This window comes from Myzus persicae, unplaced genomic scaffold (genome assembly GCF_001856785.1).
Source record: "Myzus persicae strain clone G006 unplaced genomic scaffold, MPER_G0061.0, whole genome shotgun sequence".
NCBI classification, from domain to species: Eukaryota; Metazoa; Arthropoda; class Insecta; order Hemiptera; family Aphididae; genus Myzus; species Myzus persicae.
Window position 1 is genome coordinate 499,630 of NW_019102098.1, and position 14,668 is coordinate 514,297.

General features: G+C 27.6%; 1 protein-coding gene across 1 annotated transcript; it reads left to right on the top strand.

Moving 5' to 3' along the window:
• The first annotated feature begins 281 nt into the window (after nucleotides 1-281).
• LOC111031217 lies at nucleotides 282-11,186 on the top strand. Its single transcript, XM_022311072.1, has 17 exons — nucleotides 282-437; nucleotides 531-687; nucleotides 804-946; nucleotides 2,385-2,574; nucleotides 3,147-3,289; nucleotides 3,365-3,524; nucleotides 3,590-3,732; nucleotides 3,818-3,980; nucleotides 5,262-5,716; nucleotides 6,141-6,291; nucleotides 6,738-6,874; nucleotides 6,952-7,070; nucleotides 9,883-10,007; nucleotides 10,124-10,290; nucleotides 10,400-10,707; nucleotides 10,783-10,884; nucleotides 10,987-11,186. Exons 1-17 carry the CDS (start codon nucleotides 380-382, stop codon nucleotides 11,092-11,094), a joined length of 2,829 nt encoding a protein of 942 aa, XP_022166764.1. The 5' UTR covers nucleotides 282-379; the 3' UTR covers nucleotides 11,095-11,186.
• Nucleotides 11,187-14,668: the final 3,482 nt, after the last annotated feature.

Sequence of the window (14,668 nt, forward strand, 5' to 3'; positions counted from 1 at the left end):
TTAAGTAGAATAACTAAATGACGTATTTACTATCAAGTATCAGACGTAATCTTACTAGTTACTTTATAATTAGGTATTTATAATGGCTAGCCAATATTTAAATAGCAATAACAGAATAGGTACATTTTAAATTATATGTAACGTATAAAGTGGTAACTGGTATTAGCAAGGTAGTAGTATTATATACTATAAGCTAATTCAGAGTTTGGAATAGGTAGAGGGGATTTTTCCCGATAAACCAGAATATAGTATTATTATGCAGGTCCGAAGTAAACATTAAAACTACGTCAAGATATAAACATTAGTTACGAACACGATTTAAGTGGTTATAGACAGTAAAATATTTTTATATTTCACCTTGTTTTTGACATAAAATATTATGACATTCTATTTTGTCTCGTTAGTACTATTTAGTTTCAGTTTATGTGTGACGGCAGGTAAATAAAGTGTTCAATAAATGTATTGTGGACTAAATTAACTCAATCGAAAATCGGCGGTTTAATACTACAGTTATTTTTTATCGGTTTTAGCTTCGCAAAGGTCAAATTATAAATTCTTAGGATGTTTTTTGGAAGACAATTTATTAACTCTTGGAGAAGAGAGCCGTGTTCTAACACCAATATCGCCTCAATCATGTTCAGAATTCTGCTTCGGGAAAAAATATTTATTTTTTATTCTTAAAAATGAGTAGGATTTTTTTTTTATGTTTTATTATAAATAGTATGAATTTTAAAATAAACGTTAAGCAAATACGTTGTTAAAAAATAACGTAAAAAGTTACTTACGGTGTTATTTTTTTACAGGAACTGTTATTGTAGCAAAAATTATATATCGAGACTAATGAAACAGTTTGATAATGAATGTACGATTAAATGCACAGGAGATGATACGGCTTCGTGCGGTGGAAAACCAAATTTAGTGTCTTCGTATACAACAGATAGTTCAAGTAAGTAAAAAATAATTATTTTATGCATTTAAATATATTTAGTTTTTTAAGAATATAGAATGTGTATTTAACCACATTTTATTCTTTAGCGGTATTACATTATAAATGTTTTCAATATATTATTGATATAATAGCAATCATGATATAGCAGGAATAAAATTAATATTACAAAAAAGAATATATTATATTGACACTCCTGCGAAGCCAAAATATGCACTCACGAACATAGAACTTGGTCTCGTGGCACACAGAAGTATTCATACTGACATACCGTTAGAATTGTTGAATGATAATATACATAATATTTATATTCATATTTATATATTATCTATACCTCGGCGATCGAAACAATATTATACTGTAGTCCTTTCCAAGAAGATAATCGCCTATAATGTATGCGTTAATGATTGAGCAGTTAGTTCTTGGATACACATTTATGCATTTTTCATAAAACTCATTTAAAATATATTTTTTATATTTATTATTAAATAAATAATATTTTAAATATTTTAATTAAAAATTTTAACTTCTTGAAAACGAAATACAATATAATTTAAATTAAATTTAGACTGTTCACGTGCATAAGCTTAACCAGCCATTTTGTTCAGACAGTGTAACGTTGTCTATACTTAATAACTTGTATGGCCAATTTTCTCCGTGGTATACGAATTTTATGAGAGTCCAGTATTTTATTTTACTCCGTAGCTTTAAAAGTTCAAAGTCATTCAAACTCACTATCATTTACCCCTCGAGAACTTATGATTAACAAATAAACTAGTAAACTGCTAATATAAACCATTTTGGTTTGACAACGAGTGCTTTTATTTTTCAGGTACCTATCCTACTCATTCCCTGTTGTAAATTATTACACTTTTTGAACTGTATTTGGGCTATATTATTAATAATTTATAGTCCTAAGAGAATTTTTAGACTTAACGAAATTAAAATAATATTTTCGAATGTACTATTTACTATAATATGTATTTAGAAATGTTTGGACCTAAAGAGTTTATTGTAATAGTTTTTACTAAAAAGTTTTAATTATATTTTACCACTGTTGACACATTCGTAGTTACCTACGTAAGTTCATTTATATAATGTTATGAGAATTTTATAAATGTATGATATTAGTTTTGCTTATCGGTAAAAAAATCGCTTGCATATATCATAAATAATATAATTTTTAATTTATAAAGTGGTTTCACACAATATGTATTTACTTTTATTTATCATTAATTAATACCTTTTTATAAAATCATATTTTAAACATTTTTTGTGCTAATAACAAAGTTCACTGAAAGTTTAATATGTATTGAAATTCAAGGTCTAATGTCTAATAAAAGTTCCTTAATTTTCATAAATTATTTTGTGCCGAAAAATATTAATTTATTTCTGTTACGCATTGTCTTATGCTAATTTTTAATTTTCTTTTTTTCAGTATCACACAACTATATTGAACGTGGTAGTTTTCCAATACCAATTTATTTAGGATGCTACTCCGAAACTCCTAATGATGACGAAAATCGTTTGTTAAAAGGGCCAGCAGGACCTTATAATAACAATACACCTCAAAGATGCTTAGAAATATGTTTTAGGATGGGATATTTATATTTTGGAAATACATATGGGTAGGTAAATAGATATATTATGCATAATAAAAAAAGATAGACGAGATGGCTATAATATTTTTCATGTTATAATTTATTTCTGTAGCAAGGCTTGAACTTTTTTTTTTTTAATTTTAATAAATTAATTAACACCGTACCTTTATAAATATGTGTATTGGGCCTTTACATTCTCAAGCACACAACAGTTAAATTAAAGTCAATTCGTAAAATGAAATTGAATGCCACAATAATCATACCGAAAAACAGGGATAAAAGTAACTCGTGATATGTTATTTTATTAAATTTTAAATGGTATACTTAAACTGAGCTTAAATCAGTTGTATTTAATTTCATTTTTAATTATTTTTTAGAAGTATAACTAGTTTTAATTTATATTGATTAAAAGTAAAAATACAAATTTGACAATACCATGGATAGGAACGAATTAACAATGTTTAAAAAAATCTATTAATTAATTTAAGGTCTAGTGAAGATTATAATATTTCTAACTAAATAATAAAATCATAATATATCATTAGAATTTTGTCAAAATATATTATCAACATTAACATTGGTATATTATTTATTTGTAGATCAGAATGTTGGTGCGGTAATCAGAAACCATCAAAATCATCGAAAGTAGAAGACATTAATTGTGATTCTCCTTGTAGCGGCAATTCTAATCAGTTCTGTGGTGGAGGATGGAAAATGGGAATTTATTCAACTGGAATTACTGGTTATTATTGACTATTTTTTGGTTGTTTTAATGCCTAATAACATTTAAACAATACTAAAAATAAAATATTTACAGATTATGTATCAAAAAATTATGTTGGGTGCTATGATGCTGATGATGATGAAAACATATCCAAAGAAAAGCATTTAATATTTCAGATGGGAACAAATAATAGCCCTAAGCGGTGCATGAATCTTTGTAACACTCAACGATTTAAATATGCTGCCGTTAAGGGGTCGGTATATTCCCCTATTTATTATTAAACTATCAAATATTATTAATGTAAACAATTATTTATAGAAACGCCTGTGAATGTATGAATTACGAACCAAATTTCAGTTTAAAAAGAAGTTATAGTGATTGTAATACACTATGCACAGAAAATCCATCGGAATATTGTGGTGGTAGAAATACATTTAGTATTTACAAAACATTATATTTAGGTGTGTATGATAAAATACAAAATATCCAGTAATTAATAATATAAACTCATGTTATCAATACTTATTGAAAATTATAAAAATTTAGATCCTCAGGGGAAGGTGTCTGTGAATAAAATTGGATGCTTTAAAAATTTTAAACGACATCCGTTAATAAATGGTTGGGGAATAATATCTTCAAACCTAACTCCTAAAAATTGTGTGTACAGTTGTTATGCTAGAGGGTTTCCGTATGCAGCGCTTGTATCTTCGTAAGTAAATCAATTTAGTCAGTAAAATTATAATTCAAATAATTGACGAAATATTTTGATCATTTTACTTTTATCCAAAAACTAATTACATCTTTTTCGGAAGATTGTATTTATTGGCGTTAGTTTTTTAGTCAATGTTTATCAGTGCTAAAAATAATTTTTTCTTACAAAAATAATAATAATTTTCTTATATTTTTAATACTTTATAGAAGTCATACAAAAAATTATTAAGCCACAAAGTTTTACTTAAAGAATAGTTAATTTAATCCATTATATCAAGTTAATAAACTTATATAAAATTAGGTATATCAATAGTTTTAAACCAATTTAATTCTATGAAAAAGCAATAACTCAATTACAAAAAATACATTTTATCCGAGTTGAATGTTTTTTTTATCTTAATTTTTTCTTCAACCATTTTTAGATACGTATTTTTTATAAAAATTATTATGATTATTCGTTATAATTATGTATGGTATATTATGTACCATATTATTTCATTGATATTTTTTCCAAACTTTCAAAAACTTAATATTTGAATGATTACTTTTGTGAAATGAGTAATGAGTATCATGCTTCAGGTGAACTTGTTGTTATTTGCATATTATTCAAAGCATGATTGTTTTCATTTCAAATGTTGATGGGATTTTTTTGGAGATGTATAGCCTATATTTTTCCTGAAGCAACCTTTCGCGTTAGTTATATTTAATATTTATATATAAATTCTACTTAGGTTAAAAAATCCATTATTCTGTCACTTACTCTCTAATGTATGTAATCAAATGTTTTTATATTATTTCATTCGAAAAATTAAGAAAACTAAGATATTGTTTTTTTATATTGAACTTCTGACCTCAAAATCATAGAACTAAATATGATTCTACAGTAGTACCAAAAATGATTGAGAAAAATGAAATAAGTTTCTTCTGACAAGTAACAGTGGCTATATGACTATATTATTAAGTTGAAATATATCCAACAATAAATCATGTTTTAATATTATTCTTTTACTTTTTAAAATAAAATGTTTATGTAGGATTAAAAATCCTAAAAAAAAAACGTTTATCAATCACCCAGGATTCAATATATTCAATATTTTAACCTAATAGAATAATCGTCTGATATCACGGTTAATATAGTTAAACCACAAATATATTATAAAAGAAAAATTCAATAAAAATAAATAGACGAATCATAAAATGTTCAGAATATTCAATAATTTGTGTTCAAAATAAAAAATGAATATATATTCTTACCTCAATGGTATCATTAATTTTGTAGGAAAGAATGTTTATGCAGTTTTACCAAACCTTCGAATGAAGGAATGACTGAAGATAATATGTGTATGACCCTTTGTTCTGGTTCATCTAAAGATACATGTGGTGGTCTCAATACGATAAATGTATACAATACTGGATTAGAATGGCGGACGAGTACAATTGGAAATTATTATTTGGGTTGTTTCGAGGAAAGTCAAAATAACAGAATATTGAATGGTTACTCACGGTCTTTTTCTGTGAATACACCAGAATTTTGTTCAAACCTTTGTTACAAATTTGGGTATGTTTACTCAGGTGTAACATATAAGTCTGAATGTTTTTGTGGAAGCCAGTCTCCAAACGAACCTAAGTTTGCTAAATTGGAAGATAAACAATGCAACACAAAGTGTTCGGGCGATGCTAATCAATTTTGTGGTGGTGGCTGGAGAATGGGAGTATTTGCTACTGGATTATATGGTAATTTTTAATAATGACTAGTTATTACAAGCATAAGTGACTACAACACTTATTGATTTTTTATAACTTGTATAAAAACAGAAATTTGGTTTAAATTATGTTCCTTCAAGACCTACATTAAAATTATTTAGATACTTACATTTAGTACATAATAATCTATTATAAATTTATTAAAAAAATAGAATTGCTCCAACTATACATTTTTTGTACTTACATTTTATTAATTTTATAATAATACAATATTTGTTAATTTTTGATGAAAAATAATACATCAACTAAATATTATTAGAAATCTATAATATTATAAGGCTCGCGAAATGATAATATACTGTTATATGAGCAATAACTAAAAAATATTTATTTACTATTTACATATTGTATGTTTAAATAAAAACGAATAATAATTGCATTTGTATTCAAACAGATTTTCCAATCGAAGATCGATACATTGGATGTTTTGTACAAGAAGAAAATTCATTAAGTGTCACAAAATTTGAACTAATCAACACTAATGTGCCTAGTAAATGTTCTGCAATTTGTCATAATGCTAAATATCAATTTGCTGGAGTCATGGGGTGATCTATATTTAATTAAATAATTTGTTTTTAAGTTAAATCATTACTACCAATTTTTTTTTGCTGCTCGGGCTGATGGGGTTGATATAATCCTCTCAATTATCGGTTAAATCTACCCAGCCCTGATTCCTTTCCTCCAATCCTCCAAAATTTGAAAAACCCTTTTTAATCCCATTGAATTTTCAGTTTACCAAGAGGTGTTTTACGCCTCGTGGGTTTTCTTAGTATAACTCATTTAATTGTGGTCAACGGTTTTAATAATATCAATTCTTTTATGCATGTCCTGTACACTTTAGCTTTCTTCTTTTAATTTCGTTGTACAAATCAAACCACTTAAACATGATTCCTCTATAGCAAAATATTTTCTAATTATATATATTATTATTAGCATTGTAAATGTTTTTTTTTTAATTACTTTTAATTTATAATGTTTATTATTGTTTTAGCATCAATTGTTTGTGTAGTAACATCGCACCAGAAAATAATCAGAAAGTAGATGATGCTAATTGTGATACTACTTGTGTTGGCGATTCAAGTAAAACGTGCGGCGGTGAAGATAGAATACAAATATACGATCTCATGAGTAAACGTTGCAATAATAAATATACTCGGTAACTTTGTTGTTTTGATGAAATAAATTCATTTTGATATATTTTAAAGGACAGATAAATGAAACTGAATCTATTTCAATACCGGATCCAATGAATTATGATGACCCATTCGAATACCTAAACTTAAACTCAGCTTGGAGTCATGATGTCTTTATTGCGCAAGAGCCAGTATGTAAAACAGTTATTACCATATCATAAAATGAGAAAACTGTTGAATTAAAAAATATATTTAGCAGACATATATATCATCAAACCAAAATAAAAATACAGGATACAATAAAATAAATTTTTAAAAATCAAATAATTATTATAAAAATGTAAGACACGGGGATTTTGAAGTTTGAAACAAATGTTAAAAGCACATATTATTATATTTATAACTTAAAATAATCGTGTATAATAAACGGATAGGGTTATACACCAGACGTTAACCAGCACATGTTCTATGTTAATTAGTTATGTCTTGTTTTTGTTGATAGATTATCACCGTTCACTGATCAGTGATCACGATCCCAATTTTAAAACACAAAATTACACATTAGGTACCTATGTGCAGTATAATAATCCAATAAATCTTGAAGTATATGCCATAAATGATATTATATTATATTATAATTCTATAAGGATTTATAAAATGGCAAAAAAAATTATTTTTATATACCTAATATTTTTTAATCTTTACTTATTATATACCTCTAAGTTATTTTAGGTTTTCGATTTAAATTATTTCAAAAAGATTAAATAAATTGCAAAGGTCTCGAAAAGTACTTTTCAAAATTATTAAAAAATAAACACGAGTTTACTTCACGAGAAACATGTTTCTATGACTTCTATTGGTAAACTTACTACGATTTATAAAAAAACATACAAAATACTTAAATACAATAACACTAGAAATCTGAAATGATAAAAATATACAACATACAGCTGTATAATAATATTTGGAATTATTAATGTGTAAAACAGGTTTACTCTGCTATTATTAGCTACATTCTCAAATAATATTAGAAAATTCAAAATGCTATATAATCCTAGCCCAGCTGCTGACATTGGTGGAATTTTCAATCTCCATGAGAAGGGGGCAAGGGGTAAATTAAAATACGTGGGCAGTTGTATTTTTTACCCAACATTTACAATTTGTATTCATGGATTATGTTTTTCAGATTGTTAGTATTTAAAAATGTTTTTAGAAATCACTCATAAATACATTTTTTTTATGGTACCTTTTTGTTTATAAAAATCATATTTTACAACACTCAATAATGACCTATGCACTGAAATTTAAAAAATAATGACATTTGTATCTAATTATTTACGTAGTAGAATCAAATTAATTATTAAATATTTTCATTAGACCTTGATTACACGTACATATAATATATTTAAAATAATGTACATAATATTAGAGTAATTGAATATAAAACGATCCAAAAATAGGTCTAAACCGGTATCAAGTTAAATTTACTGCCCCGTAGACCACTCACCCTTAAACTCACCTCTATAGCTACTGATCGCCAATGGATAATTTAGGCAACATAACTATATAATACATATTTGAGTCCCTTGAAAATAAACGCCAATATTAAAATATATAAAAAAATGACATTTTACATACCTACCTAGCCATATAGAGGTATCCAAAATTCAAAATTATAATGAAATAATGGACAATTTAATATCAATAACTACTACTCTATAGTATGCATTATGCCATTATAGGTACCTAAATTCTGTGTGATATTGATCCCTGTAGTGCTTGAATTGGAAATTATTAAGTAGAGGAGCTCAATCCAATGATTTAATAAAACTGAGTTAAAAGTGCAAAATTATTTAACAGAGAGCCGTGGGGCTTTTTCTCCCACACCCCTTCCCATTCCTGAGTTGTGTGTACTGCATTTCAGCTTAGTTATAGCATTTTAGCCTTATTATATTCCAATTATAAATTATAATATATTATTTAAGTGCCTATGTAAGAAGTCACTAGTCAGTGAATATAGATTTATATTTTATATTGAAGTAATTTTTTGACATTTTTCCCAATTACATTTCATACATTCAGTCACTTAAAATGCGTCATTTTTTAATATTATTTATTTTTTTATTTTATTTATTTAAGCTTCGACAACTGAGGCCATTAGCTGTAGGTTGTGGTACTATAGGGTTTTGGAACTGTTGGGTTTTTGGAACTGTAGGGTTACGGAACACGTGTGTGTTTGTTCGGCAGAATTTCTAGTGGGCACCCGTAGGTTTCTGCCATGCCCGGTTGGGGGATGGCGGCCTCTCTCTCTCTCCGGACACCGTGACTGCCCGAAGAGAAGTGCCGCCCGTGACCGAGGTTCGAACAGGCGACGGATGAGCGTTGCAACCACCGTGTTATCCACTCGGCCACTCCGTCCCCTTTTAATATTATTATTGTTCCCATTTTGATAGCAATAATACCTACATGTTCCAGTAGGAATCGTAGACTTTATACTAATTAGTATAAGGTCCATGGTAGGAATTAAAACAATATTATAATTGCCAATGATAGTATCTTAATTTGTGGCTCAGCATTTCAGATGCATACCTATTTCAACTGTCAACTGTAGTAAAAAATACCTATCAAGGTATTAGGTACCTAATATAAACTATGGAATTATTAGAAAAATGTCAAATTCATTATGTAGGAGTATCATTAATCATTGTCAACAATTTAAATCCACTCCACATTTTAATAACAGTCATTTCGGCAATAATTTATTTACTGTCCTCTATCATCCAAGTAAAAAAATTGGTGGGTTAAGCAAAAAAAAAATAGTAGAGGAGCCCCCCTTCCCCAATTTGAGCACTGCTGATACAAAATATAGGAAATTATAAGTTATTAAATAATTCCAACGAATATTCTCATTGCACTATAGTAATAACAATACTAGTGAATATTCAACAATGATTAATATTAAATGTATTTTCATACCTTAATTGTATTACATTTTGATAACAGGATTATGAATTCGTTGTTTACAATAGTTCTGAGAAAAATTCATTTGTGAAAAATAGAGAGCTAGTAATAAGACCTACAATTCAATCCGATAGTTTTATCAGAAGTGGTCACTTATCATTGAATGGGTAATTACAATATATTATGAACATTTTTTTTAAATTGTCAATTAATTTTATAGATGTATTTTAAAAAAACGAACATAGTTTAAAATAAATGTAATACTATTATTATTCTGTTTTAGTTGTACAAAACAAAAAGGATCTGTTGGTTGTGAGATGGTTGCTTCGTCCTATATTATAATACCTCCTATAGTTTCAGCAAGACTTACAACCAAAAATTATTTGTCACTCCTTTATGGACAAGTTGAAGTTATTGCTAAATTACCAATAGGAGATTGGATAGTTTCAGGTAAATTATAATTAATAATAGACTAATATTATTATATTAACTCCTTAATTAACTAGGGACTCAAATAATTTCTATAATTTTGTTAAATTTATGTCTTATGAATTATTAGAAATAGCTTTAGTTAGTAAATCAAATGAAAAAAACAGATTGGTATTAGCCAAATCATCTGGAAATACCGATTTGAAATGCAACGGAGACGATGAAAGTACAACTGTCTTAAAATATGGATTGGAAATTGATGAACTTTATCATGTCAAATCTAAAATGATGAAATTAACATCACAAAATACTTGGCACAATGGCTATCATTCATTCAAACTGTCTTGGTCTCCTGAAAATATCGTATTTAAAATAGACGAAGAGATTAACCATTTGGATATAACAAATTTACCATTGGATTTCATATTTGATTCAGAGGTACCTACAACATTGAATTAATATTGTTATATGTTATAATAGTTATTTTAAATCCTATACTTTTTTATCTTATAGTATTTCATGTCTATTGGCGTGTCAGTTGGTGGCATGAATCATTTTCGTGATGGATGTTTAAGTCATGGGCATTTAAAACCATGGAGAAACTTTGATACTAAGGTTGATAGTTGAAATAATTATCTACCTATACATTCGTTTTAGATACCATAGCTAGTAACTTGAATTAAAAGTTTTATATATACTTTTTTTTTTAAATTTTAGGCTATGTTAAATTTCTGGAAGGACAAGAATCACTGGTCATCAACTTGGAATGAAAACAAATCAGCATTACGAGTTAAAAGAGTAAAGTTCACGTCGTTAGATAGTTAGAATTCATTAATTTCAATTAAATTAAATAATAGGATATATTATATTGTTTACAAAAAAAAAAAAATTTAATAAAAATTGTCAACAACATACAATTATGATGTTTGCATTACTTTTTTTATAATAATTGTAACATTTTTAAGTTCCGAGTGGAGAGAACGGTGTATTGCTTTTACAGTGTTGGGTTTTTAATGTATTATTTTTTTGTGTCTGTCATTGCTTTTTGGGTGGTAATAATAATGCTTCGATTTTCGACTTTGAAGTTGGTTAGGGGTCACTAGTTTCTAATAGCAAAAAATATCTAGTAAGTTTTTTTTTTTATTGAGCTTAAATCCGTCAACTATAGTCTATAGCCATTGGCTGTTTGTAGGGGGAAACGGCTGGTTTGGAACACGTATTATATGTGTGGCAAGGATTTTGTTGCTAAAAATCCCGGGTGGTCACCCATCCGGGAGCTAGCAACGCCGGCCGGTAAGTAAAGTCAAAGCATTTCCGCAGATTGAGTGTACGACCGCGCTTCACCAAACCACAGGAGTGTGAAAAAGCTTAGTAATTTTCAAAATAAAAAGGATAACAAAAAACAAATTAATAAAACACAGAAACGTATACGCAAAACCGGCTTTTAATAAAAATATATTTCGGTTTTTTTGTTTTAACTCAAAATAAAAAACTATAGGGACTTAACATAATGACAGTTTCACCAAATATTGATACTTTAACTAGACGTAAAGTCATTTTAAAAATATTTCGGGTCGTTTTGTAATAAGATAAGATAATTTGTTTAATGACCAAAAACAAAATAGATAAAATACATAGTTAATAACATTTCAAATTGTTCAATATTAAGTAAATTCATGCATAGGGTGATATATAGATATATGGCTATAAGTTGGCCCAATTCACCACTGAGGCAGTACCTCGTATCGGTGATATTGGAGTTTCATAATCATTTGTACATACATAAGATTAAAATTAAAATTTGGTCTATAGGTGTATATAATGTTAGCTTAATAGATAAGAGTGTAATTTAAGAACATTTACAATTTTAGAATAAGCAAATATTATAGAAATTATATATTTAAAAGATCAACAAATTAGTAAATAAATAAACAGAATGGATAAAGTATGTAATAGAACAAAACAAAATATAAAAAATAAAAAATAAATATATATATATAATATATATATAAATGAGATAGAACAAAATAAGATAAAGTGGATAAAAAATTGTAATACAGAACATGTATTAGCCATGAATGGCTATATAAGCCATGTATTAGCAAGTTGTTTATATTTAGTGTAATTTTTGCAGTTTGATATATATTGTGGCATATTTAATAATATTTCCTATAACATTTATAAATATTTTAAATTTTCAACTACCTATTTTTAGTTTTTTTTCAAATTATACATGATAATATTTTCGTTATTGTGTAAAAAAGCTTAAACATTTAATAGATTAATCATAATTGGTTATTACTAGAATAATTACGTGCACTTCTCTGTTGACACATGAGGCGTTCCGTATAGGTACAAAACCAGTAACTGCCACTATGGTGAGCGGTGAGCGGTGCGGTGGAGGAAGTAGTTTTGGATGCGCGACTGGTCATGATCTTAAAATGCGCCGAGTATATATTTTATTTTATTTACAATCAATATACAAGTCGTCAGGGGTGGTGAACCTTTTTCGGGTCAAGTGCCAACATTTTGTAATCAAAGTTTTAAAAGAATACACTTGCCAGTAATATATAGATAGGTAGGTAGGTAAATCCATAGACATATTAATATGTCTATAGGTAAATCAGTTAAGTCTTATCAGTTGTTAGTGAAGCACTTATTTTGTTAGTACCTACTTATTGGATGTCCAATGAAAAACAAGCAATATTAACTTAATTCAATAATGTACCTATTTTTCCTCTGTTTTTTTCTTATTTGAAATAATTCACTGTGGAAAATAAACGTTTACATAAGTATTATATAATATATTGACACGAATATCGAATATTTTGTTTGAAATGAGGGCCACTTTTTTGTCTAAGTATAAAATATTATTTCTGCAGGAAGTAGTGAATTCTTCTTAAATAGTTAATATAAGTATATTTCAAAAAAAAAAAAATAGAAAAATGTTCGTGAGGTGCTTAAGTGCATTTTAGTCAATAAAGATAGGCACCATCAATAGCGCACTAGTGATTCGTTACATAATTCATGTAGCCCGGATGAATATTCAATCATCAATCTGATTTAACACGCACTATTTGATTAGGTATAAGAAATATAATTTACATTATTATGGAATAAATATTAATTTATAATTTATATGGATATCGGACAATCCTGAACAATAAGGGACATTGATAGCAGTAGTGGTCCGATGAAGGATGAAGGAACCCCCATATCCTTTTTTAAAATATTTATGATATAAATTATACTTCTTATGATTCAATAGTGAGTGTTAAATCAAATTGATTTAAAACAATTATGTTAAAATTGGCCACGTCCCTCCCTCCCCCCCCCCTTATGACAAGATTAATAAAAATAGTAAAAAGAACAATAGCGCGTCGATTCAATAAACACAAATGGCAGTTTAGAAAAATCGACAGAGCTGCTGATCTTAACGTCGATGGTGGATCAGATATTCAGATATAACCACGATTAAAGATATACTATATTATATCTTTATTCAAGGAAATAAATTTCGAACGTCTCCGCCGCTGTAAGGTTGGACTGGTGCCTGGTGGAGGCGCACGATGTCAATTTTACCCTGTATAGTTTATTAAAAATGAAATCGATGACAAATTCACATTTTGAATAGGTTTTCATGAATCACAATCACAGAAGAATTTTGTGAGATTCACAAAAGATATCAATATTTTTTTTTTTTAATTGTTGCCACCTACACGTTACATTAAATTGCTATGATTATGATTGAATATAATTTTACGGGTACTTATGAATTATAATATTTGATCGTTATATATTTTAGCTACCCGGATTAAGATCATAACTGCATAATATTTATTTATTTCTGCTAAAATTGGTTACCCATACTAAAAAAAATGTATCATTAGGTAGTAGTTCAAACATTTTCATATTTTCAAGTTTTTGCACAACGTAACAATGAATATTAAATAATACATTTAATAATACTTGAACCATATAAGAGTAGCCATTTTTTTACTGGTAACGGAATACTCGGGGTCGGCCAGAAGAATATATTTGCCATGAAAATTCAGTGGTGTACACACGGGGGGGGGGGGGGGTTCACCCCCCCCCCCCCCTAGTATTTTTTCAGTTTACGTAATTACGTAAAAATGTATAATAAAAATGATGACAATTAAAAAAAAAAATTAATAGTACTAATAAAAATAAATACAAAATTAAATTAAAGGAATTTCAGTGTTACCGTCACAATCGAGTTTCGATTAAAAATGTACGGCGAGAAGACCGTCGTCACCGAAGTTATTATTTAATAATAATTATTATTAGATATGGGATATTCCAAATTATACTCCATTATATTATAACATTATATTTTAAACTGAAAAATAATTATTTACACAGGACAGATTAAATGGAT